Here is a 25,542-nt window from a genome sequence, read left to right as displayed (position 1 = left end):
TAAACTACGTATACCATATTCCTTTTTTTACGAATTTTGATACTTTTAAGTTTTTACCCGGTGTTTGGCACAGATAGCCTAGTTACTTTGCGCCATAAAACGCCATACCCACCCATCCATATGGTATTCAATTGATACAGTGAAAGTGAGCACATGTACTCAATGTTCACGAGCTATCTTTTGAAAATTATATCGCATCTCCTTGAAATTAAAATTACCTCGTACATTTCAAATTAAAATAAATATAAATTAATGAAAATTGCACATTTTACGTTTTGTAGACGATGTATGTTTATCTAGTACGAAACGTTTCATCTCATAAACCAACGTCTACACGACAAAATGATGCTTGGTTTTAACTCTTTCAAAATAGACAGAAAACATCTAAAGAGTGAAACACCTTCCCTGATTTTTAAAGTGCATGCCATTATTTTTATCAGGATCTTATCAGACGAGGTGGCCCAGGCGATGCATTGGAAGACATCTCACGCACAAATATCGGTCCCGAACATCAGCTGTTCATACTTCGCACGCAACACTTTATAAAACAGCCTCAATTTTGGCTGTAATGCACAGTTTCTTTTGTGATATGGGAAAGGACTACCGAATAGCCAGTTTCCCATTATAGTGATACACATAGCTGTTTGCTGTCATGAGTATAATTACATTATCAGTGTATATCTAAAAGTATAAGTACTGATTTTCAATAACCGTTATGCTAACTGGGATATCTTTTCCCGCATGTTCTAAGTTTTTTGCTAAGCGAAGGCACTGAAATGACCAGTATGGTCTCTTGTTTTCTGCTTTTCATTCCGTTTCTTTCACATTTTCTGGAAAAAAAAATTGTGTTGGTCATTACAAGACAACTGTGATATATTTTTAAATGCTTTAAAAGTGTAAGACTAATGTATTTTCTAGTTGAGAACATTATGTTAAAGCAACTATTTGACGACAGAGTGGGGCTATTACTCTAATAATCAACACAAAATATCTTGCTCAAAATTATTAAAGTGAAGATTCCAATGACATAGTATCTATACACTGTTGGCCAAAATCTTAAGGCTAATGAACATAAAGAAAAAATACGCATTTTGTGTTGTCAGACTCAACCACTTCCACTTATTTGAGTAGAGCTTCGAAAGATGAAAATAAGAAAAGGGAAAATAAAAATAATAAACTTTTTTAGCATTTAATTGGGAAATGTTAACACTGAAATTAGCCTTAATATTAGCTGGTCAAAAGTTTAAGACCATACAGAAACTAAGCGTTAATCGGTAAACACGTAACGAAATTTAGTCATTTGTGTTCAAGCATAAGCATTGTCAACATCTCCCACTGACATCTCCTGTGTTACTTTGGGTAAAAACATTGCTAAGGCTAAAAAGTTGACAAAGTTTGAACGTGGCAGAATTGTCAAGCTGCAAAAGCAAGGCCTCTCTCAACGTACCATCGCCAGTGAGATTGGGCTTAGAAAAACTGCTGTTGCAAATTTCTTAAAAGACCCTGAGGGATACGGAACGAGAATTTCAAGTGGTAGGCCAAAGAAAATATCGGCGGCGTTGAGCAGGAGGATTCGACGGGTTATCCGGCAAGACGCCAGCCGATCGTCGAACCAGATTAAGGCCCTTACGGATGCAGAATGCTACCCAAGAACAATAAGACGGAATCTACGAGAAAAAGGCTTTAAAAACCGTAAATGTCTTCAAGGACCACGCTTTCTTCCATACCACGAGAACTTGCTGAGAAGCACCAAACATGGGACGTAGAAAAGTGGACGAAGGTTTTGTTCTCTGATGAGAACAAAATAACCTGAATGGTCCATATGGTTTCCAACGTTACTGGCACGATAAGGATATCCCACAGGAGACATTATCTATACGACACAATGGAAGAGGTTCCATCATAATATGATGTGCTTTCTCCTTCCATGGAACAATGGAGTTATACAGGGGCGTCAAACAGCAGCTGACTACATTGGCATATTGGAGAGAGCATCCTTATTGACTGAAGGCCCTCGCTTGTGTGGACATGACTGGATCTTTCAACGGGACAACGCTGCAATCCACAATGCCCGCAGGCCAAAGGACTTTTTCATGGCGAATAACGTGATTCTTTTGGACCATCCAGCGTGTTCGCTCGAACTGAACCCCATTGAAAATGTTTGGGGGTGGATGGCAAGGGAAGTCTATAGAAATGGACATCAATTCCAAACAGTGCATGATCTTCGTGAAGCCATCTTCACCACTTGGAATAATATTCCAGCCAGCCTTCTGCAAACGCTTATATCGATCATGCCAAAGTGAATGTTCGCAGTTATTCGCAATGACGGCTGTGCAACTCACTACTGAGACCTCTTGTTGGGCATTTCCTACCCTGTTTAGGACTTCTTTTTGGTATGGTCTTAAACTTTTGACCAGCTAGTATTAAGGCTAATTTCATAGTGTTTACATTTTCCCTATTAAATGCTAAAAAGTTTTATATTTATATTTACCCTTTTCTTATTGTCATCTTTCAAAGCTCTATTCAAATAAGTGGTTGAATCTAACAACGCAAAATGCATATCATTTCTTTATGTTCATTGGCCTTAAGATTTTGCCAGCAGTGTATTTAACACCAGTGATATAGTATCGTATTTTGACTAAATGTGCCCCTAGCTAGTACAGCGGTATGTCTACGGGTTTACAACGCTAAAATCAGGGGTTCGATTCCCCTTGGTGGGCTCAGCAGATAGCCCCCTGTGGCTTTGTTATAAGAAAATACAAACAAACAAGACTAAATGCGTTTTACCTGTAATGAATGGCCTGGCATGGCCAAGGCACTCGACACGTAATCTGAGGGTCGCAGGTTCGAATCCCCGTCACACCAAATATGCACGCTCTTTCAGCCGCAGGAGCGTTATAATGTGATGGTCAATCCCACTATTCCTAGTCGTCACACCAAATATGCACGTAAATTCATCACAATCTAAAACCAAACCTGTAATATTCAGCCGCAGGAGCGTTATAATGTGATGGTCAATCCCACTATTCGTTGGTAAAAGAGTAGCCCAAGAGCTGGCGGTGGGTGGTGACGACTAGCTGCTTTCCAGTTGCTTGAAGTATACAGCAGTTATACCTCTAGTCCGAGATTTACACTGCTAAAGTCAGCTGTGGGGCGGTTATCACAGATAGCCCTCGTGTAGTTTTGCCTAAAATTCAAAAACAAACAGAAGGTGAGACTAGAAGCCTAATCTTTGTCAATCCACACCATATCGACCTCGCTTGTCTGCAAAGGAACCATGATATTGATTTGACTGTATGAAAAGCTTAGCGAACCTATCTGCCCTCCTCCTGATCTTTATTTTTTCCTGAAATGGTGTCAAATTATAATGATGAAATATTACGCAAAAATTATGCAACGTGTCCTATGCCAATTTTGGAATTCTTTTTATCCATTGCCTTGTATCAAATGACCCAAGTGTTATTACAGCTACACATACTTTTCCTCTGAATGTCAGGAGCATAGTTCCATTTTCTTAACATACGCACCGTTCATACAGTTTTCTGCAACTCTTCTTTCTTTTTCCTAGATATGTCATGAAAGCAATTTTTTTGCAAGTGACTTATGTTGATTTTTCAGACAGTAATCTTTCTTGATTATGTTGCATACTGTTGCCTAGGTCAGATGGTTAGCTTTCAGCATTGAACTTTGTATTTGTAGTATTACATATAATATTATAATTTCGAACATTTTGAAACTGAGTGAAATAATAATGATAATTTAAATTTAGAATATAAATAAATGTCAATGTATAACCAATCTATGGTAATTGTCAGTAAGATTGATACACACAGTTTTTTTTTAATATAAATGTATATTGATGTACAAGCAATAACACAATTTACAATAATGGTTATTACAAATAATGATCTATATACAAAAGTCATACAAATAATATTGAGTCTCTTATCTGGTCTGAAACGTTCTTGATATTTTATTGAGGGTTCAGGAGGGTGAACGAATTAATTTTGTATTAATGTTGGTACAATTCATTTAAAAGGGAAGTAGCTAGCTCTATATTCTTCGCCAGCCACACGCAGAGTTTTCTACCGCTGAAGTTATATAAGGTTTTCTTTAAAATACTTATGTCTAATGTGAATCCTTTGAAGTTAATTGGTTTGTAATGTTTGAACTTTCCAAACATTCTTGGTCAAATATCTGAAACTTTCCGATTAATTAGCGTTATGGTGCCCAATTATTTATATATACTGTCTCTTGATGCATGAGGAGAGTTTCCAGAGATTTACGTAAAAACTTATATTGCTGTTTCTTGCGCTCGAGAATTTTTTACAATTTTAGTGGATAGGCGAAAATATCGCAATGCAGATTTAACAGTGTAAGTTAGGTACATTTCTAAATATACACTTTTCTATGTTAATGTCGATGTTTGTTTAAGTTAAATTTATTATAAGCAAATAAGTTTGTGTCTTTTAATAGGTAAGTAATAACCTGTTGCAGGTCTCTTTCGATGGTCTTGATGCCACAATCTCATTGGTATTATTTTGTTTGACAGTGATATTATAAAAGTTGGTTTTGAATTTCGCGCAAAGCTACAAGATGGCTATGTACGCTAGCCGTCCCTAATTTAGCAGTGTAAGACTAGAGGGAAGGCAGCTATTCATCACCATGCACGGCCAACTCTTGGGCTATCTTTTACCAACGAATAGTGAGATTAACCGTAACATTATAATGCCCACACGGCTGAAAGGGCGAACATGTTTGGTGTGACGGGGATTTTAACCCGCGACCCTCGGATTACGAGTCGAACCCCTTAACTCACCTGGCTATACCGGGCCTATTATTATAAAAGCGACCAATATTTATATTTGATGGCATCATACTAGACATGAAATGTCAAACAGTGTCAAGGTTTATTTCTGATACATGTCATTGCAACTTCATGATGGTTGTGGTTGTTACGTGACTCAATGATTTGGAAATTAAAATAATTTTAATGTAACATATTCAATCTTCAGTACATTGCACAGTTTTAAGTTTATATTAGAAATGCTTATTATATTAATTAATTATTGAAGCAATGTTAGTTTTATAATTTAAACTATCTTGCATACCGACAGTTCATGTTGCTAACCATGAAGATTTATTCCATCTTTCTGTTATATACACTAAGTATTTCTTCTTCCCATAGTTTAAGGTTTTTCTGAACTGTAGGCTTTCCATGATTCGTCCTTACAAAATTAAAAAAGTAAGAATAATATTAATGATAACGAAATATGTACAGTAAATACTTTTTTGTTTGAGTTTGAGTGTACTGTACAAACCACAGCTTATTGCGGGTCAGGAATAGGTAGAAACGTGCAACATTATAGTTTAATGAAATTTGTTTGCTGATTACTCTTTAGTTCACAGATGTATTGAATGGACATCTGGACAATTATTGATTTGGCCCAACGTATGATAAAAACATTTCATTTTCTTTCTCCCACACATTCCCTATGTTCTCTGTCAGTTAAACATTTCTTTCACTAAGAGTTGATTCACAGTAAGCAATACTCAGAAACGTCATGTCATTGGATCTATCTTCCATCCATTGTAGTATATCGGAATTATTTTATGAGAAATCTCACAAAGTATAGAAAATTGTCCCTGAGACAAATGTTGTACAAACAACTAGTTTTACTGCCCTCTTGTAATTCGTCATTCCTCAGACAGGATTGACACCTTTCATTATGTTATTTTTTTATAATTATAATCAGAATTTCTGTGCCAACATTTTTCAAAAAGAAATATGTCTGACCAAAGGGATGTTGGAACTCTATAAATATATATGTTTTAAAAAATAATCGATTTTCTTTGAGACTTAGTAACTGCTCTCATCCCGTCCATCATTTGTTTCTGATATGTCTTCCATTTGTTGATCTTGTATATCAAATTGAAGTGGTGACTTTATAATGTGTCTTACAGTTTATTTCATTTATTTTCAGGATTTCTGTCCCATACCTGTTTCTGTTGTAACACATCTTGTTTCTCGGTTACTAATATTTAAAATGTATTCTTTGGCTTTTGTGAATAATATGCCAACACAGAGGTTGTTAGAGGTTCAATTTAAGCCGTCCAATATCTTGTTTTTGGTTTACTGCTGTGCAATACAGTGTAAACTGGATGATTCCCTTATTTTTAAAACTAGAATGGAGTTTCTGAGAAATTGAATTACTCGAAGGTGATGCACAACTAGGAAAAACAGACATTTCGGATCTGGAGACAAGGCTCTTTGTCTGATGATTTTATATCTTCTCTAACAGATGGAAAAAGACTGCAAGGGGATATGAAAAGTATTTGAAGATAATACATCTTTTTAAAGCTGTAAACTATGCACCTTATCAAGGGACCATAAAGTAGGCAATTTCTCAGCTAGAGAGGTATTTAATACTAATGTATGACAGAGGATTCATATATAAACGTGTAAATGAGGCCCACAAGAAATTCCCCAGAAAGCAGAAGCAGACCAATTAATACAAAACCCTCCAACCGGTGTAGCTTTACTATAATACACCAGAACAGATGCGCACTGAAGAAAACAGAAATTCTGCGAATTCTTACTCTAACTTTTATTTCTTTGTTTTTGAATTTCGGGCAAAACTACACGAGAGCTATCTGCGCTAGCCATCCCTAATTTAGCAGTGTAACATTAGAGGGAAGGAAGTTAGCCATCACCACCCACCCCCAACTCTTGGACTACTCTTTTACCAACGAATATTGGGATTAACCGTCACATTATAACATCCCCACGGCTGAAAGGGCGAGCATGTTTGGTGTGACGGGAATTCGAACTCGTGATCCTCGGATTACGAGTCGAGTGCCTAAACCACATGGCCATGCCGGGCCTCTAGCTTTTAATGTCGATAAGGAGTGTAGAGTACCGTAAATGTGTGAGAGTAGAAACGTGACATACAGGTTTGTGCAGATGTCGAGTAATCTGTGAATGCGAATAAATACTGGAAGAACAAAACACAGAATTCTAGAAATACAATTGAACTGTTATACATAAAGAAAACTATCTTTCCCAATAAAAATACTGTTTTTCAGTCAATCACAATGGTTAGCCAAGTACACGAATTTTGTCAAAATGTAAGGGGTAAGAAATCCTAAGATAATTACCATAGGATTTGTAAGTGATGTTTTGAAATTAAAAAAAAGTTAGAGTGAAATGGTCTCTCGCTTGGACAGCGGTAAGTCATCGGATTTACAAGGCTAAAATCAGGGATTCGATTTTCCTCGGTTGACACAGCATATAGTCCAATGTGCCTTTGCCATAAGAAAAATTCTCACACACTTACAAGGTAGAAAAAAATAAAACTGTAACTTCTTCATTTACTCTCTGTGTAATTCTAGAGAAATTATTATATGAAATATTAATATTTCTTCCTAATTATTAAAAGTATCCGGCTTTAAAATATTCCAGGTGACTGTTATTTATAGACAATTTTTGATACCACTGTAAGTAACATTATTAAACCCATGTAAAGCCAGTGTGTGTCACGTCACGCTTGATTTTAAACCTAAATCGTTTTCAGATTAAGGTATTTTCTGTTATATCACTAATGTTTTTAATAAAAGATGGAAATTTTAAATTAATAAATCAACAAATATTATTCCAGTTTTATAGTTGACACATTTTATTTTAAACTTGCAGTGTGTGCGTGTTTTTGAATTTCGCGCAAAGCTACTCGAGGGCTATCTGCGCTTGCTGTCCCTAATTAAGCAGTGCAAGACTGGAGGGAAGGTAGCTAGTCATCACCACCCACTGCTAACTCTAGGGCTACTCTTTTACCGACGAATAGTGGGATTGACCGTAAATTATAGTGCACCCACGGCTGAAAGGGCGAGCATGTTTGGTGCGACCGGGATTCGAATCCGCGACCCTCAGATTACGAGTCGCACGCCTTAACCCACCTGGCCATACCAGGCACTACTTGTATTATATAGAGTGACAACAATATTTGGTTATTCTTTCGTTGCTAAGCAATATGACGTAAAAGCCAGTGTTGGGAAGCATCATTACTAAAATGCACTGACTTTTCTGCATATTTGATGCAGTAATATAAGGGCGCAACTTATTTTCTATGTGGTATTTTGCTCGCTTGACTTATAAAAAGTTGCGCATGCCCACACGCACATGGATAAGTAGTAATAATCAGGTTCACACCCACAGGGTTAGCTTAGAAGGAGTATAAAATTTTAGGTTTGTAGGTTCTTTCCTCTTGGAGCATGGCGGTAAAACCCATTCATTTTCATCATTCTACTGGATTAATACTAACGTGGGCTACAACCTGCCATAAACAGCTCAATTAGACACAAGCTACTGGTTGCAACCTCCACGTGACATTTGTTAAAAAATAAAGATACGGGATGAAAAGAAAACGGAACTATTGATTGCTTTGATAAATAAACTGTCTCTTGAAGGACTTTATTTCATTTTTGTAAAATTATAATACTAGAATATTTAGTCTTGAAATTCAATGTGTTCTTCCAGACTTTAAGAAACAATCACAAACTTGTGGCTTTCATTACACATGCACACACACACACACACATACAAATTGTCCAAGATTTCAACTCTCGGTGCTTAATGGTTTCTGTCCCATTAATTCAGCTGTAAATGTGAAGGCTAATAATGGTAAATTAGCTTTGATACCTATGATAGGTACAGCACAGATGACCCATTGTGGAGCTGTGCGCTTAAACAATAAAACAAAGAAGCACAATGAGTTCTTCTCATTGTAACATTTATCAAACGATAGCGTTTCTGTTTGTTTTAGAGCAAAGCAACATTGCACTATCTGCTGTGTCCATCGCGGCGAATCGAATCCAGAATTTAGTGTTTTAAGCCAGCAGACTTACAACTGTTCTACTAGAGTAAAAAAAATTTTGTTTATTTGTTGCTAACCATCAAGATAAACGATGAGCAGCACCTATGGCAAGAATCTAATACACAATTTTATCGTTATAAACCCTTAGACATACTGCTGACACACAGGGGTCTAAGGTTATGACTGTCTATGATATATGTTCATGTGTCACTATTTACCTTGAATCAGGATTTTTAACTTTTACAGCCTATTAATCTTATGAATAATTTTTTTTTCGTATTTAATTACGTAATAGTAACAAGTTTATTTTAACTTTTCATGAGATTATTACCTCTAACAAATTAAGAAGAAACATGGTGCCTAGCGTATACTTGTGGTTAGTGTACTGGTCTAAAGTTCTGAATGTTTAAGTTTTACGTCATCTTTGATGTAAAGAAAACACTATAGGACTATGGATGAGTTATAAGAAAGACAGTCAAATCTCACTGTTTGATTAGAATAGCCAAGGACTTGACTTGTAAATTGGGCTTTGCTCCTGTAGTCCATCAGTTCGAGTTCCGGGATGGCTAGCACAGGTAACTTAGCTTGAGTATTCAAAATGAATCGAATCACAAGAAACTCACAGCAGTCGCCTTTGTCTGTATATAGCAAAACAGAATTTTCTGGTGATGTAAACTTCAGTTCGATTTACTTAGACAAAGTGAACACTGTATTATTTCAAGTGAGGTAAGATAAAATTATTATTAGGCCACTCCAAGTGCCATATCAAGTAGTGAGGTACAGAATATGAGTATGTTCGTGGATCCAGAAAGAGCGATTCATATACAAAATCTAGAATAATGAGTACTTAATCTGGTCAACTATTTAAAACTGTTAAAAAGATGAGAAGTGGTCCTTGGACTAGGAAAATTGATTCATGATTTTATATCCAAAGTGATAAAAATTTGTAATTAATATACAAGAAATTAAGTGTAAAAATTCCAGTTGTACTCGATTTAGAATAGCATTTTAAAAAAAGAAATAATGAGTGAAAACCGATCCATGATTCAAGTGCCCTAGTGTCGGTATTTTCAACATGAACATCACGTTACGTGCACATATAATAATCAAACAATACAAAAACCTACTAGATTCTGGTACAGCCGCTCCTAATTTTGAACTGCTGCCCTAAAGGGAGGAAACCAGCACCGGTATTCGGGGCATGAAGGATTTGTACAGCTGTGAACCGAATAACAGAAGTGACTGTCACTTTAAACACACCAAGATCTGAACACGTGAAGTATTATCAACGATATCGTGGTGTAAACGTTGGATATTTTCATCCGCAAATAAGTGTAATGAAGAGACATAATGTTAGCTAGCAAGTAATGTATTTATATTATGATTGACGACGTACATGATAACAATAAATTATATATAATTTGACATTTGGGGCAATCATTGGTACAAACTCAGAAAGAAAAATAAACATTCCGAGAGGAGAATTAAAGGTAAAAACACCTTTATAAGAAGTCCAGCCATTTTCTTAAATGCATCACAACATTTTATTTCGTATGGCTACGATATATCAGTACATATTGTCAAATTATGAAGTTACAGGAAACATTTAATAGTTCTTCTCATTGTAACATTTATCAAACAATAATGATTCTGTTTGTTTTAGAGCAAAACAACATTATGCTATCTGCTGTGTTCATCGCACAGAATCGAATCCAGAATTTTAGTATTTTAAGCTAGCAGACTTACAAATGTTACTCTTGTATTGTCACTGGGAGCGAACTGACGCGCTGGATATTCTAATGGTTGCCAAAGTCTTTTACACAACCGAAGACTCAAGAAAGTTTCATTTGTACCTCCAGTTAGTTTTAAGTCAGAAGTACTGTTTAAAAACTCTATGGTTAGAACCTATCCTTTTTACTAAGATCGTGAGCACATGTACAGCAGCTTGCTGGAAAATGTTGCTTGAGCATTTCGTGACAATACACTTCGCTATAGTTCTGGTGATTCTTAAGCCTTAAAAATTATACTTGAATTTCAACATCTTTGAAAGTATCTGTAATTTAGTTTGCTTAAGTGCAAATGAAACTGCATTTTGTAGTAAGCTACTACGTTATATGAAACACTATTTGTACATAAAAATTACACAAAATACAATTAGGTATATAGAGAATAATAAAAACAAAAAATTGTTGAGGGAAAGCCCTCCAACATGAAGCTCGCTCGAACTTGACAATGACAAGGTTTTTGTCAAGCACTATTACAGTGTATGGTTTCCTTCCCTATTTTTTCTTTAGTAGTCCTCATATGTATATATATATATATATACAGTTATTTCTATAATCCAAAGCATTTTAGTCATTTTCTTGTATATTGAAGGAAAATTCGCTTATCTTTTGGTTGAATACAAAACACATTGTTACCAAGCCCTTGTACTGTAAACATTAGCCTTTACATAATGTTAGTGTTAAACGACCATTGAACAATAGACATATTAATAAGTGCGTGTGCTATATATACAAGCTCTCATAAAATGTTATTTTAGTTAATTATTGAAAAGTATATAGTACTAAGTATATTTATTGTAGATATAAACATTCTCAAAATATTAAACTACCTTTAAACAATATTTAAATTTCCAAGAACATGTACCGCCACAAAATGTTACTGTTACAATACAATAGCTATATGTACCTAGCATTGTAAATATTAACTCTTACAAAATGTTATTTTTACACAAGTGTTGAACAGTAGCTATACAACGAAATACATGCAATTATAAATATAAAACCTGATAAAATATTACTATTCTACTGCTACTAAACAATAGTTAATTACGAAGTACATGTAGTGAAGGTATAAATCGTCAAAAATGTTACTGTTCCAAAACCATTGAACAATAGCTATATTACTGAGTATATGTAGTATAAATATAAACCATCACAAAATGTTACTGTTACACAACCATTGAAAATTAACATTTTATGTACATGTATTGTAATAGCTATGTTACCAAGTACATGTAGATATAAACCCTTACAAAATGTTACTGTTACAATATTATTTAATCCAATAAAGTAACTATATTAACAGCTACACTTGTGTTTGACAATAGCTACATTACTAACTACATGTATTGTCAACAGAAATAACACAAAATGTTACAGTTACACTTGTGTTTGACAGTAGCTACATTACCAACTACATGTATTGTCAACAGAAACAACACAAAATGTTACAGTTACACTTGTGTTTGACAATAGCTACATTACTAACTACATGTATTGTCAACAGAACCCACACAAAATGTTACAGTTACACTTGTATTTGACAATACCTATATTACAAGCTACACGTACTGTCAACAGAAACCACACAAAATGCTACAGCTACACTTGTGTTTGACAATAGTTACATTACTAGCTACATGTATTGTCATCAGAAACCACACAAAATGTTACAGTTGCACTTGTGTTTGACAATAGCTATATTACAAGCTACATGTATTGCAACAGAAACCACACAAAATGTTACAGTGACACTCGTTTTTGACAATAGCTACATTACTAGCTACATGTATTGTCAATACACAAAATGTTAGAGTTACACTTGTGTTTGACAATAGCTATATTACTAACTACATGCATTGTCAACAGAAACCACACAAAATGTTACAGTTACACTTGTGTTTGACAATAGCTACATGTATTGTCAACAGAAACTACACAAAATGTTACAGTTACATTTGTGTTTGACAGTAGCTACATTACTAAATACATGTATTGTCAACAGAAACAACACTAAATGTAACAGTTACACTTGTGTTTGACGATAGCTATATTACCAACTACATGTATTGTGAACAGAAGCCACACAAAATGTTACAGTTACACTTGTGTTTGACAATAGCTATATTACAAACTACATGTATTGTCAACAGAAACAACACAAAATGTTACAGTTACACTTGTATTTGACAATACCTATATTACAAACTACACGTACTGTCAATAAAAACCACATAAAATGTTACAGTTACACATCGAATCTTGAAGATGCTTCAGAGGAGCGTTCTGACCTTCTATTAGATTACAGGAACCGCAGACAACTTACTGTTTACTTTTATGAGAAAACATGCATCTAACAAACTCAGCTGTTCCAGTAATTTCTGAAGCGCTACTGATAGTTATTCTTAAAAACGGCAAAGTTAATTATGTGCTTTCTGTATAGAAATAATTTTACGTTGGTTGGTACTTTGATGTTTACAACTTTATTTAGGACACATAACTTAAGTTGTTTGACTTTGTAAAACACGTCGTTTAGGTTGTTCTGTGAAATAGGGATTATGTTTACAATTTGTAAGTTAAATCAAGTTTCACGTGGAGTTTCTTTATACAACACCAGAAAATTGTTGAGAAACTGTTAACAAGGACTTCATTTTCCGAAATAAATTAACAAAATCATCTTTTATAATTCGTCGAAACAATCGACTACTGAAATTGTAAAGAAGGAAATTGATAGCGAAATTAGTGTAAAACAGCAACATTGACCATTGGTGAAAAACGAAGATATTTTGAGACGAGTCGCTCTCTCTCAGGAGCATAACGGATACGTACACTCTGTTGGTATAGCTGGGAATGTTAAGTATAACAAAAACTGATGAAATCAGCAGGATGATACGAGTAACCTTTACTTGGTTGATGTCAGCGAAAGGCGAGTGTCTGGAAGATTCGCTGATTTGAGATACGCCTGCACAATAAAGATAAGAAGGTTAATAGTGACTGTATATTGCTGGTAACAATACATTCTGAAGCTGATAAACAATGCCAATCAAAACCTGTTTGTAATTTTTCCTTCTAAATGCAAAATTAAATTCCTCTAAAATAAATTCACCTGCCTATATGCATGGACAACCAAGCTAAAGAGAAAAACGGTCAAGTAAGTGAAGTATTACTTTCTTCAATGTCTACTGTGTATAGCAGTGCACTATGATTATATTATCTAAGACAACGAATGGAACCTTTCAATAGCTAACAAAATTCTTTGTGATGTGCAAATTATTAATCGAAGCACATATATATATATTGAGCTTATAGTTTACTTTACAATATGTTTCTTTATAGCTGTTTTATTGATACTATTAACACAAGATTTATTTAATAAGCTTACTTGTTTTCTGAAGGGAAAAAGAATGTCGAAAAGTTGCCTCTTTAGCTTCATTGTGATCAACATGAAACGTGTACAGAATATAACCAATCATGAAATTCATCGATACAATCAGGATAACTGGAATCAGCAGGGTGAGAATCATGTCTACCAAATTTGTATATATCCACAAACTAGAAATGAACAAAGACAAGCATGAGTCGAATGCACTTTTTGTAATTGTTTACTAGCAATATTTTATGTTTTGATCATGTTGGTCGAAACACAGACTTGAGGTCCTACCCTAGTATGTACCCTAAGACCATGTTTTTTCCTCACGTTGGCTTTTCCTCAAACACTAATAACATAACTATGTTTCTACTCTAAGCAACTCAGTTTTTGTTGATCTATCTTCAAGCCCTGAAACCTCACCAAGTGTGTAATTTAATATCCTGATTTTTCATTATCTAACTTCAGTTTCCTTGCTCTTCAAGTATTTGAATGTAGGAATTCACTTTTACGTCGTTTTTAAGTTTAGTTCCTAAGTACAAATATAGATAAAAAAAAAACTCGCTTCTTACTTTACAGAAAAGAACTCAACATCATAAAGCATACGGATGTAAAGCATATTACAAATATCTCGTTATTAAAACTGAATATCATTGTAGGTACATCATTATCAAGCTTATTCTATTGTAAATATGTTATTGTTAAACAGGTATTGTAGTGAGAACATTATTGTCAAGCTGGCATTGTTGTTGCTACATTATGATCAAGGTGCTGTTGTTGTGAGTACATTATTGTCAAGTTGTTATTGTTGTGAGCAAATTATTGTAAAGCTGGTATTGTTGTGAGTACATTATTGTGAAACTGGTATTGTTGTGAGTACATTATGGTAAAGTTGTTATCGTTCTGGTTACATCATTGTTAAGGTGTTATTGTTGTGAATACATAACACTGCACAACAAAGTTTTTGTTTCTTGAATATTGTTGGGTGTTTCTTATAGATTTTTGGCTGCTGATCACGAAAATCACATTTAAATTTGCCCATCACGTACCGTTTCATCGAAATATTGGTTTCACCAGAACATTGCTACAATGAAAAAACGATATCAGAGCAACTGGAATCCGTCAATGCTTGCTGACTACTGTTGGGCACTGCAACGTGATGCACCGGACATTGAATACAAACGAAAATCAGGAGCAAAACACTTTTAATTATGTTGAACTTATTAGCGTATTAGAAACATAAACGCAATTAAATACGTTTTTGCCGGTAAACAATTAACTGTCAGAGTTCCTACGTGATGAAGCAAAATCAAAACTATATTTGTCATACTCACCAGATACCTGTCACAATCAGCAAAAACTTTTCAGGAAGCAAAACTTTAAAAAAAAAATTGTTGTGCAGTGTTATTATCAAGTGGTTATCATTGTGAGTACATTATTATCAGGCTGGTATTATTTTCAGTACAATAATGTGAGTACATTATTTTCATGTTTGTATTGTTGTGAGTACATTATTGTTAAGTTGTTATTGCGGTAACTACATTATCGTAAGGCTGGTATTGTTGTGAGTACATTATTGCTCAGTTGTTATTGTCGTTGTAACATCAATGTAAATCTGTCCTACTCAGTTTTAATATTCTCGAATACTCGAACCTAGAAATTGAGATAATCACCTTGTAATATAACAATAGACAAACTGATGAAAATACGTTTTGCGCAAGCGCGTAATTTCAACTCACCACACTATTTAATGGAATCTTATTTTTAAACTTTTAGATCAAAATGATAAGGCTAAATATTATACTGACATCAGGAAGTGTTTAAAAAAGTTACACATGTATAAGTTATGTAGACAAAACCAAGTACATATCATGTGATATAAAGCGCATGTTTCAATTCATTAAATGTGTTTCACTTCCGCCAAAGAATCATTAACTTAAAATGTATGGAACTCCAATGATTTACCAAGATATTTTAGCTAGTGATGAAAATATAAACATTAATTTATATATTTGTTAACATTACTGTGTAGGTGATGACTCCCGTTTCCCTCGAATACTTTTAGAGAGTGTTCTGTTTGAAAATAAATCCTGTAGTTCACCTTAGCTTTTATGTTTCTAAGATGGAGAACAGTTCTTAAAGCACACGTTCATTATGTGAAAATTAGTCATGTTTAAGTTTTACTTCCTAAACATTGCTACTGTGAATCTGAAAAGACTTGATTAGTGTGACCTTACTCAAGTAGGAAGATGAATATGGATATGTCGAATTGTATCTGCTTTAATGAAAACAATTTTATGTGTGTTGCAAGTCAGTTTGTTAACGGCCTTTTATAGACGAGTAAACGATATGGTGAATCATTCATTCCGCTGTGCCTTATTCTCTACGTTAAATGACAAAATGAATCAGTGGAAAGCTTGAGAGCTTACACCGATAAAAGTTTTGCTCAGTACCTGATGTGGAAAGAGTGTAATAGCTTGATGTATTATTTTGAGCTTATAAATGAAAACAAATTAAGCTTTAATTGACCAAAATCAGTTGAAAATGACAGCAACTAACTCCACCCAAAACTGTGAACGATATACTTGGGATTTCTGGCTTAAGTTAAAGAGAAAAATATCAAAAAGATAAAATTATGAACATTTTGAAAGCTCCATAGTTAGCTCCATTTTATGACAGTAGATGATAAGAAAGCTCAAGAATAAAAAAATAACTTTTATATTTCCTCAATTTATCCAACTACAAGGTGCATGTATAGATGTGAGCTTGACATGAAATAGACATTACGAGGTCGTAATGTATAATTATTTGATATTTCAGAAATATGTAAAACATGAAAACATCATAGCGTTCCTATATATGTTAGATTTTTGTACACGTTTTAATATTTGCTATTTACAAATTTTTATTGTTTATGGATTTTATACAAAATGTACTAATGTTTACATTAACGTATAGAATATCTTTGAGCGGGCACCCGGTACGGTATCGCCAGGTGGTTAAGGCGCTCGACTTGTAATCTCAGGGTCGCGGGTTCGAATCCCAGTCGCACCAAACATGTTCGCCCTTTCAGCCGTGGGAACATTACAATGTGCGATCAATCCTACTATTCGTTGGTAAAAAGTTGCCAAGAATTAGCGGTCGGTGGTGATGACTGGCTGCCTTCCCTCTAGTCTTACACTACTAAAGTAGGACGTATATCGCAGTTACGCCTGTGTAGTTTTGTTCAAAAACAAGTAAATACATTTTTAACGGATTTTATATATGCATTTATATATATATATATTTCGACTTTATTAAATATTTATGTTTTATGTATAGTGTACTGTAACTGGCTGATTATCTGTGTTAAATCTGCAAAAGCGGTGTCCAACCTATCGAAATATAAATAAAAATATGTGATATTTCTAACATGATCGTGCTTATGATATTTTAATATATATATTTATTAAAAGAAAACTAATTTTCAAGTTGCAATTTGGACTCAAGTTTTGGAGTAAATAAGGAAGAAAGAATCTAGAGTAAACATATGTGAAGGACATTTTAGATTGGTTAGTTTATTAGTTTGATCAATGTTAAATATTCAATTTCAGATGCATCATTTTCATGTTTTCGTGATAGTTAAATGTACATTCAGGTTATAGGCGAGATATGTTGTTACGAAACAAGTTACATGCCAAAGCTACATCAACTATCAAACCAGGATAGAATTACTGTATCACATTCCTAGTGTTTGTTTCATGTTTTGTTGAATCATTTGAAAAATAACTAAGAGTATTGTGAACTCAGCTTTCATATTATCATATCATGTTTTCTCTCCCATTATCAAGTTTGACAAATAATAACATTAATAACATTAATTTTAGTGCTTTTAGAAGTATTACACAATTACTTTAAATGAAAACAAACAAACAAATTTACTCATAAAATGAATTAATACTGAATTTAATTAGATTTAAATGGAAAATGTGCGTTTTCTTATAGCAGAGCCACATTGGGCTGTCTGCTGAGTCCACCGAAGGAAATCGAACCCCTGATTTTAGCCTTGTAGATCCGTAGAGTTATCGTTGTACCAGCGGTGGATTAAATGGAAAGGCTAACGATATAATTACACATACAACAAAGACTGGACAGTGAAAAATTATTCAGACAAGTTTTAAATGCTGTTTCAAGTTCTAGTTTCTCTCATTCAGTAATGGACATGGTGACCACAGTGTGGTGCAAATACTGTATTATACATACTTCTAGTTTTTTGAAAATTCCAAAGGAACTACATAACAAATGTAGTGTTAAAATTAATGGGCCTAACAACAATGCACTTCTACAAGTATAATTAATTTAACATATCATTCATTATGGATACTAGTTTTGAGAGTCATTAAAAAGCATTAGAACATATAGATGTATATACTAGGAAAAGTATTCGCGTTACATTTATTATTTGACTGAATATGGCCAATCAGGAAAAGCACCCTTGCCACACATGTCTTTCATTAAACGTTACGTTCGTTTAGTCCCGTGTTCACGTAGTCAAAACAAAACAAAAAAAAAACAACAGCTTTCATTCTCGAATCCTCTGCCCAGTCGCCTGTTCATTTAAACTTGATTTTTGGGAAATCCACCTGAGTTTCTCTACCAAGTGTAATCGAAATTGACTACGCCAATTTCTCAGAAGTATTTGTAATGTCAATATACCAGATAGCCAGACAGTTTGTTTGTTTTGAATTTCGCGCAAAGCTATTCGAGGGCTAGCTGCGCTAGCCGTCCTTAATTTAGCAGTGTAAGACTAGAGGGAAGGCAACTAGTCATCACCACCCACCGCCAATTCTTGGGCTAATCTTTTACCAATGAATAGTGAATAGTGGGATTGACCGTCACATTATAACCCCCCCACGGCTGAAAGGGCGGGCATATTTGGTGCGACCGGGATTCGAACCCGCGACCCTCGGATTACGAGTCGAACGCCTTAACACGCTTGGCCATGCCGGGCCAACAGCCAGCCAGACAGAAAGATAGAGAGCAAAAGCGTACCCTACCACGCATGGAAAAACGCGACGGTGTGCGTTATGCGCCTTTCATGTCTATTGAATACAAGCGATCGAAGTTTATAAAGTAGGCACTAATAAAGAAAAATTGAAGAGACCGCAGTTCTCGAAGCGTTCGCCCGATTGTTTCTTTGTTTAGATTTGATCTATTATGGTCCACGTGAACTGATTCAACTAGTTCCTTACACAAACTTGTGACGTTAAGACACCAGACAGATAGACGGACAACTCTACTTTATGTATGTGTAGATAATTAGGTCCAAAGTAATAAAGTGATTAAGGTATGATGATAAGAAACTATGTAGGCTCTAAAGATTAACTTAATACTAAAATATAAAACTCTATATATATTTACCTATATCTGTGTTTATGGTGGTCTCAATAATAATAGTAAGAGTTACTGTAAGGTGAGGTTAGGTACATATATATATATACTAAGCACATTATTATTACTTCAAGACAAATAGAATCAGGCTTATAACAACTATTTTTGATATTAATTTCAATCACAATACTGAGTACTAAAAAAAAAGAATTATCTTACATGTAATATTATGATTCCTCTTATTTGATTCTTCTGTCGGTTCCTTCCCTAAAATTCACTTTGAACTCACATTCAGTTTTACAAAGCTCCTTCCCAATCCAGTATATGTATATATCTAAACAATCTTACCTTTCGTACTGTTGAAGAACGTCACACTGGAACAGGTTTGTTCCCTCCATCCGTGTGATTCCAGCGAAAAGTATGATGTAAGAATTAAATAATGCACTCATTAAAGCTGTCAGTGAAATAACAAGTCGTGCCCGAGAAGGATTTAACAGCCGGGGTCTTAGAAGCGGGAATTTTACAGCCAGAAACCGCTCCACGGTAAAAGACACGATTAACCATACGGACCAACAACTGAAGATACAAGACATGTACTGGACAAACTTGCAAACTGAATCGACGTTAAGAGCCTGTAAAAAGCAGAAGTCATTCATGCATGTGTTTTAGATGAATGTAACTCTATGTAACTCTGGTTTAGCCAGAAAACTTTCGTTACCGTGAAAATGTAAATTAACAAAAGTTTAAAGTTATATATTATCAAGGGGAAAGATGTGTATCGTACATAAATAGTTTTAAACACATGTTTAAGTATACTAAAAGCATTGTCTTCAAACGATGGTTTACTAAATTATCGTTAGACGTAACGATAGTAAAATGAACCATCAACGATTCGTGAGCATAACGACATTTTTTAAATGTGTAAAACAGTACTACATATTCCAGTAAAACATTGGTCTGTCTTCTTATCCGGAGGACACTGTCTAATGCTATGTTGGATCACATAATACCTTCTTTAGTTAAGAAGGGATATCTATGCTTATGAATCGTTGTTGATGACCTTACTGTTGTACCAGCTTAAGGTGCTGTACATAAGTTTAGACTTGGTAAATTGACAGAAGTTATTAGTGATATTAATCTCCAAACAATGGTGTTTGATTTAGCAGAGATTGCAAAACACATCTAATCTGCAGTTCCCTATTATACAGGCTAATGTTTTCAGTTTTTATAAATCCTTGAAACGAAGTTGTTAACTGATGATTAGATGGCGTAGAGAAACTCGATGAGCTAACGGCTCACAAAAAGTGTTTACCTGTAACAATGTTGTTTGGGAAACCTGCTTATACTTTAGGCTAGTTTTAGAATTGTATTACAGCATGTTTTTTAACAACATTACTGTTTTATATAATGTCGAACATCTGAAGGTGGAACTTTAAATCAGATTACATATGATTACACTGTGTAACAACATTTTTACTTTTTCTTGTTCCTAGGCAGAAGGTGTTATTTTCCAATTGCTTATGCCTAAGGTAAATGGAAAATACCTATTTATTTCTTCAAACTTTGCTTTTGTGACATGGGAGCGTATAACGAAAACACGCTGGGAAACTAATTTGGTGCTGATATGTGAAATTGATTTACGTTACAGTTGCAAATGTCGAAAAACCACTCACTTCTAAACATTTTTGTATAACTTTAGTATAAATACATGTAAATCTTGATTCATATGTTGTTTTATTCACACCTTATGTAAATGAAAATGTGCAAATTTGTCCGTTTTTACAACGAAAATAGGTTAATTTCTAAATTTCATTATCCAGGTTACAAAAGCAAAGTTTGAAGGAAACAATGGCCATTTTCTGTACTTTTACAACATAAGAAATTAAAAAACAACACATACTATCCAGGAACAAAATTTGCGTTACATAGTGTTATCACTGTAAAGAATACAATGTTAATATCAAATATCAAACTTACCGGATATTGTTGGCTTTGAAAGTATGTAAGCAGAACCATAGACAAATAACCAAAGTCTGATATCGCTAAGCAGCCCAAATATTGACTGGATGGTCGCAGCTTAAGTCGACTGAAAAAGAATGCTTTGAAAGAAAGAATGTTACCTAACATTCCAAAAATGACGATAAACGGGACGTATATTATGTTGAAATATCTTAGAATTTTGATGCTCACTTCGTCGTGGGACAAAAGCCGCAATGAGTCAGAACTGTTTTCAGCGTTCGTCGTCTGGTTTCTCAAATAATCATGATCGTAGTTGTAAAATAACCACAAAGGGAGCGAACTGTTTATCTCATCATAAGTGTTGTTTATAAAAGAGAGCAGCTCATTAAGAAAATCAGGCTGAGATAAGATTTTGTTGGGTAAATCCATAACATCCTTGTCTTTCTTCATTACTGGAACTTGTGGAACGAAATGGAAGAATAAGGCAATAGAAAATCAAACTATTTTTAAAGGTGTTTTCGTTAATTGACACAAAGCACACATATGCTTAGTAATGACGTATAATTTTAAAGTTACATGTTAGCCTTCTGTTTGAAGCTGACCTCGGCACTGAAAAACAAAAACAACAAAAACTCAGCATTAAGTCTGGCGTTTGATAGTGTCTTAATCCTCTTTGTTATTAAATGAACATAATAATTAGCATTTATACACTCTTTTATTATCCGAGAAATCTATTCAGTGACAGATAAACCACTTCGTGCATTTCATTTGTAGGTTTGTCAATTAGGTTTTAACAAAACAACCTGTATTTACCAGTTTAAAATTTAGAATAAAAAATTATATAGAAAATGAAACGTTTCTATTTATTACTGATGTTAAGAGAACACCATGTGGCTCAGCGGTATGTCTGCGGACTTACAACGCTAAAATCCGGGTTTCAATACCCGTGGTGGGCAGAGCGCCCATAGCCCATTGTGTAGCTTTGTGCTTTATTCAAAAGCAACAACACAACACCATTGGTTTGAATATCTTAGTCGTCCTAATGCTTTTTTAACAAACCTTTTAAATGCTGCATGCTGATTAAATGTAATGCCTAAAACTTTTATTTAGCTGTCGTCAAATTATGGATTTTTTAAAGATGAAAGTACCAAAAAATATATGAAATGAAAAGTACTATTATAATACAAAAGCATTCTCTTTGTTTATTTATCTCTCTTACTATTACTAAAGTCTGGAGTAGATAATCACAACAATAGTTAGAGGTAAGTATTATTGTACATTTATCATTAAAGAGTGGAGTCGGTAATTAACAATACATTTAAAAAGATCAGTTCAGAGAACATATATTTTCAAGTGTTTAAAGATATTAATGCTACAGATATAATTAGGTCTAAAATGGTAAAATTAGTCCTACTGTAGTAGTAACATACTTCCACATTTTATATTTTTAGCTTCCTGAATAATAGTTGCTTTAACAAATATGTCTACTAAACACTTGGTATTTTTTCAATATGTAACATATAGTATTGATTTGTTATTGTAAGATTTAATGCCAAATATCTTCAATAAATAGCATAACATTTAAATTTATAATGTTTTATAACATAATATATTTAATACATAAAACACGATATTTCATGCATAACATATGTATATAATACTTAATGAATAATAGATATTAGTAAACCTATAATAGCACGTAGTAAAAGCATGAATTTTCGTATGGTAAGTATTCTTTCATGTATATACTATTTTGAACAGTAGGTGGCGTGTGAACTTTGAAATACTCTGATACTACATTTGTATTATTTCTACAATCTGAAACTTGGAATATGTTAATTATAACTATTCATACCAGAGCAGCCAATGGGAAGTCATTATCTCCAATAATAAAAGGGCGTGTTTGTATGTGTGTGACCACCATATTTTCTAAAAACAAAGAACCTAGAAACCAGAAATTTTGCACACATACTAAGCGGACCATGAGGATATATGTGCATCTGGGTACTATTATATATCCATGTGCGTACGCATCTTTTTGTGGGATAAGCAAGTAAAAAATACATAGAAAGGATTATGTGATTGCAATAATTCTAACAACAAAGATCCCAGAAAGCTGATATCTTGCACCTGAATTTAGTAAACCCTGAGAATGTGAATTTGGGTATTATAACTTTTCAAGCAAGTGACAAACTATATTGAAAAGAAATTGCTCCTTATATTACCAATGGAAATCACAAACAGAAACGCACGTGTCAATTCATATGTAACCACCCCGCAGAAGAAAGAACCTGGAACCTGAAGTATTTTCACCCATACTAAGTAAACTCTCTATGTAATTCTAGAGAAATGATTATATGAAATAATAATATTTCTAACTAATTATTAAAAGTATCCGGCTTTGATATATTTTAGATTACTGTTATTTATAGACAATTTTTGATACCATTATACGTCACTTTACTTAACCAATATATAGCCAATGTGTGTCATGTTACGCTTGATTTTAAACGTAAATCGTTTTTAAATTAAGGTATTTTCTGTTATATCACAAATGTTTTTAATAAAAGATGGAAACTTTAAATTAATAAATCAACAAATATTACTCCAGTTTTATAGTTGACACATTTTATTTTATACTTGCTGTGTGTGTGTGTGTTTGAATTTCGCGCAAAGCTACTCGAGGGCTATCTGCAATAACCGTCCTTAATTTAGCAGTGTAAGACTAGAGGGAAAGTCAGCTAGTCATCACCACCCATTACCAGCTCTTGTGTTACTCTTTTTACCAACGAATAGTGGGATTGGCCGTAACTTATAACGCCCTTACGGTTGAAAGGGCGAACACGTTTGGGATTCGATCCCGCGACCCTCAGATTGTGAGTCAAACGCCTTAACCCACCTGGCCATGACGGGCCGACCTTTTACAGCATATTTGACTTTTACAACTTATTAATTTTATGAAACAATGTTTTTTTTTTATTTAATTACGTAAGGGTAAGAAGTGTATTCTAACTTTTCATGGGATTATTACCTGTTACACATTGCTTAGAAACATGGTGCCAAGCGTGTACTGGTGGTTAGTGTACCGGCTATAGTTCTGAAAGTTTAAGTTTTACGTCATCTTTGACGTGAAGAAAACACACTTTAGGACTATGGATGAGTTATAAGAAAGACAGTCAAATCTCACTGTTTGATTAGAATAGCCAAGGACTTGGTGGTAGTGGGCTTTGCTCCTGTAGTCTATCAGTTCGGGTTCACGGATGGCTAGCACAGGTAACTTAGCTTGAGTATTCGAAATGTATCGAATCATCAGAAAATTCTGTTTTGCTATATACAGACAAAGGTGACTGCTGTGAGTTTCTTGTATATCACTCGCTCTTTCTGGATCCAAGACCATACTCATATTCTGTACCTCACTACTTGATATGGCACTTGGATCCAGAAACAGCGACTGATATACAAAATCTAGAATAATGAGTACTTAATCTGGTCAACTATTTAAAACTGTTAAAAAAGATGCGAAGTGGTCCTTGGATGTGTAAGTGACTAGGAAAATTGAATCATGATTTTATATCCAAAGTGATAAAAATTTGTAATTAATATACAAGAAATTAAGTGTAAAAACTCCAGTTGTACTCGATTTAGAATAGCATTTATAAAAAAGAAATAATGAGTGAAAACCGATCCATGATTCAAGTGCCCTAGTGTCGGTATTTTCAACATGAACATCACGTTACGTGCACATATAATAATCAAACACTACAAAAAACCTACTAGATTCTGGTACAGCCGCTCCTAATTTTGAACTGCTGGCCAAAAGGGAGGAAACCAGCACCGGTATTCGGGGCATAAAGGATTTGTACAGCTGTGAACCGAATAACAGAAGTGACTGTCACTTTAAACACACCAAGATCTGAACACGTGAAGTATTATCAACGATATCGTGGTGTAAACGTTGGATATTTTCATCCGCAAATAAGTGTAATGAAGAGACATAATGTTAGCTAGCAAGTAATGTATTTATATTATGATTGACGACGTACATGATAACAATAAATTATATATAATTTGACATTTGGGGCAATCATTGGTACAAACTCAGAAAGAAAAATAAACATTCCGAGAGCAGAATAGAATTAAAGATCTACACCCATGTGTGCACGTGTCTATACATGTGTAATCAACACACAGA

The 25,542-nt window shown here is 34.2% G+C and overlaps 1 protein-coding gene across 2 annotated transcripts in view; it reads right to left on the bottom strand.

The window, feature by feature from the left end:
* Positions 1 to 10,390: 10,390 nt before the first annotated feature.
* CNMaR (G-protein coupled receptor) overlaps positions 10,391 to 25,542 on the bottom strand; it is a 102,303-nt gene continuing 87,151 nt past the window's right edge. For both annotated transcript variants that reach the window (XM_076468045.1, XM_076468044.1), the window contains exons 2-5: positions 21,369 to 21,959; positions 19,740 to 20,023; positions 14,037 to 14,206; positions 10,391 to 13,616 (exon numbers count right to left, since the gene is read on the bottom strand). In XM_076468045.1, the coding sequence (XP_076324160.1) occupies positions 13,258 to 13,616; positions 14,037 to 14,206; positions 19,740 to 20,023; positions 21,369 to 21,800 (1,245 nt within the window). In that variant the 5' untranslated portion in view covers positions 21,801 to 21,959 and the 3' untranslated portion in view covers positions 10,391 to 13,257. The remainder of the gene's footprint in view (positions 13,617 to 14,036; positions 14,207 to 19,739; positions 20,024 to 21,368; positions 21,960 to 25,542) is intronic.

This window comes from Tachypleus tridentatus, chromosome 11 (genome assembly GCF_004210375.1).
Source record: "Tachypleus tridentatus isolate NWPU-2018 chromosome 11, ASM421037v1, whole genome shotgun sequence".
Classification (NCBI taxonomy): Eukaryota; Metazoa; Arthropoda; class Merostomata; order Xiphosura; family Limulidae; genus Tachypleus; species Tachypleus tridentatus.
This window is presented reverse-complemented; position numbering and strand designations above follow the sequence as displayed.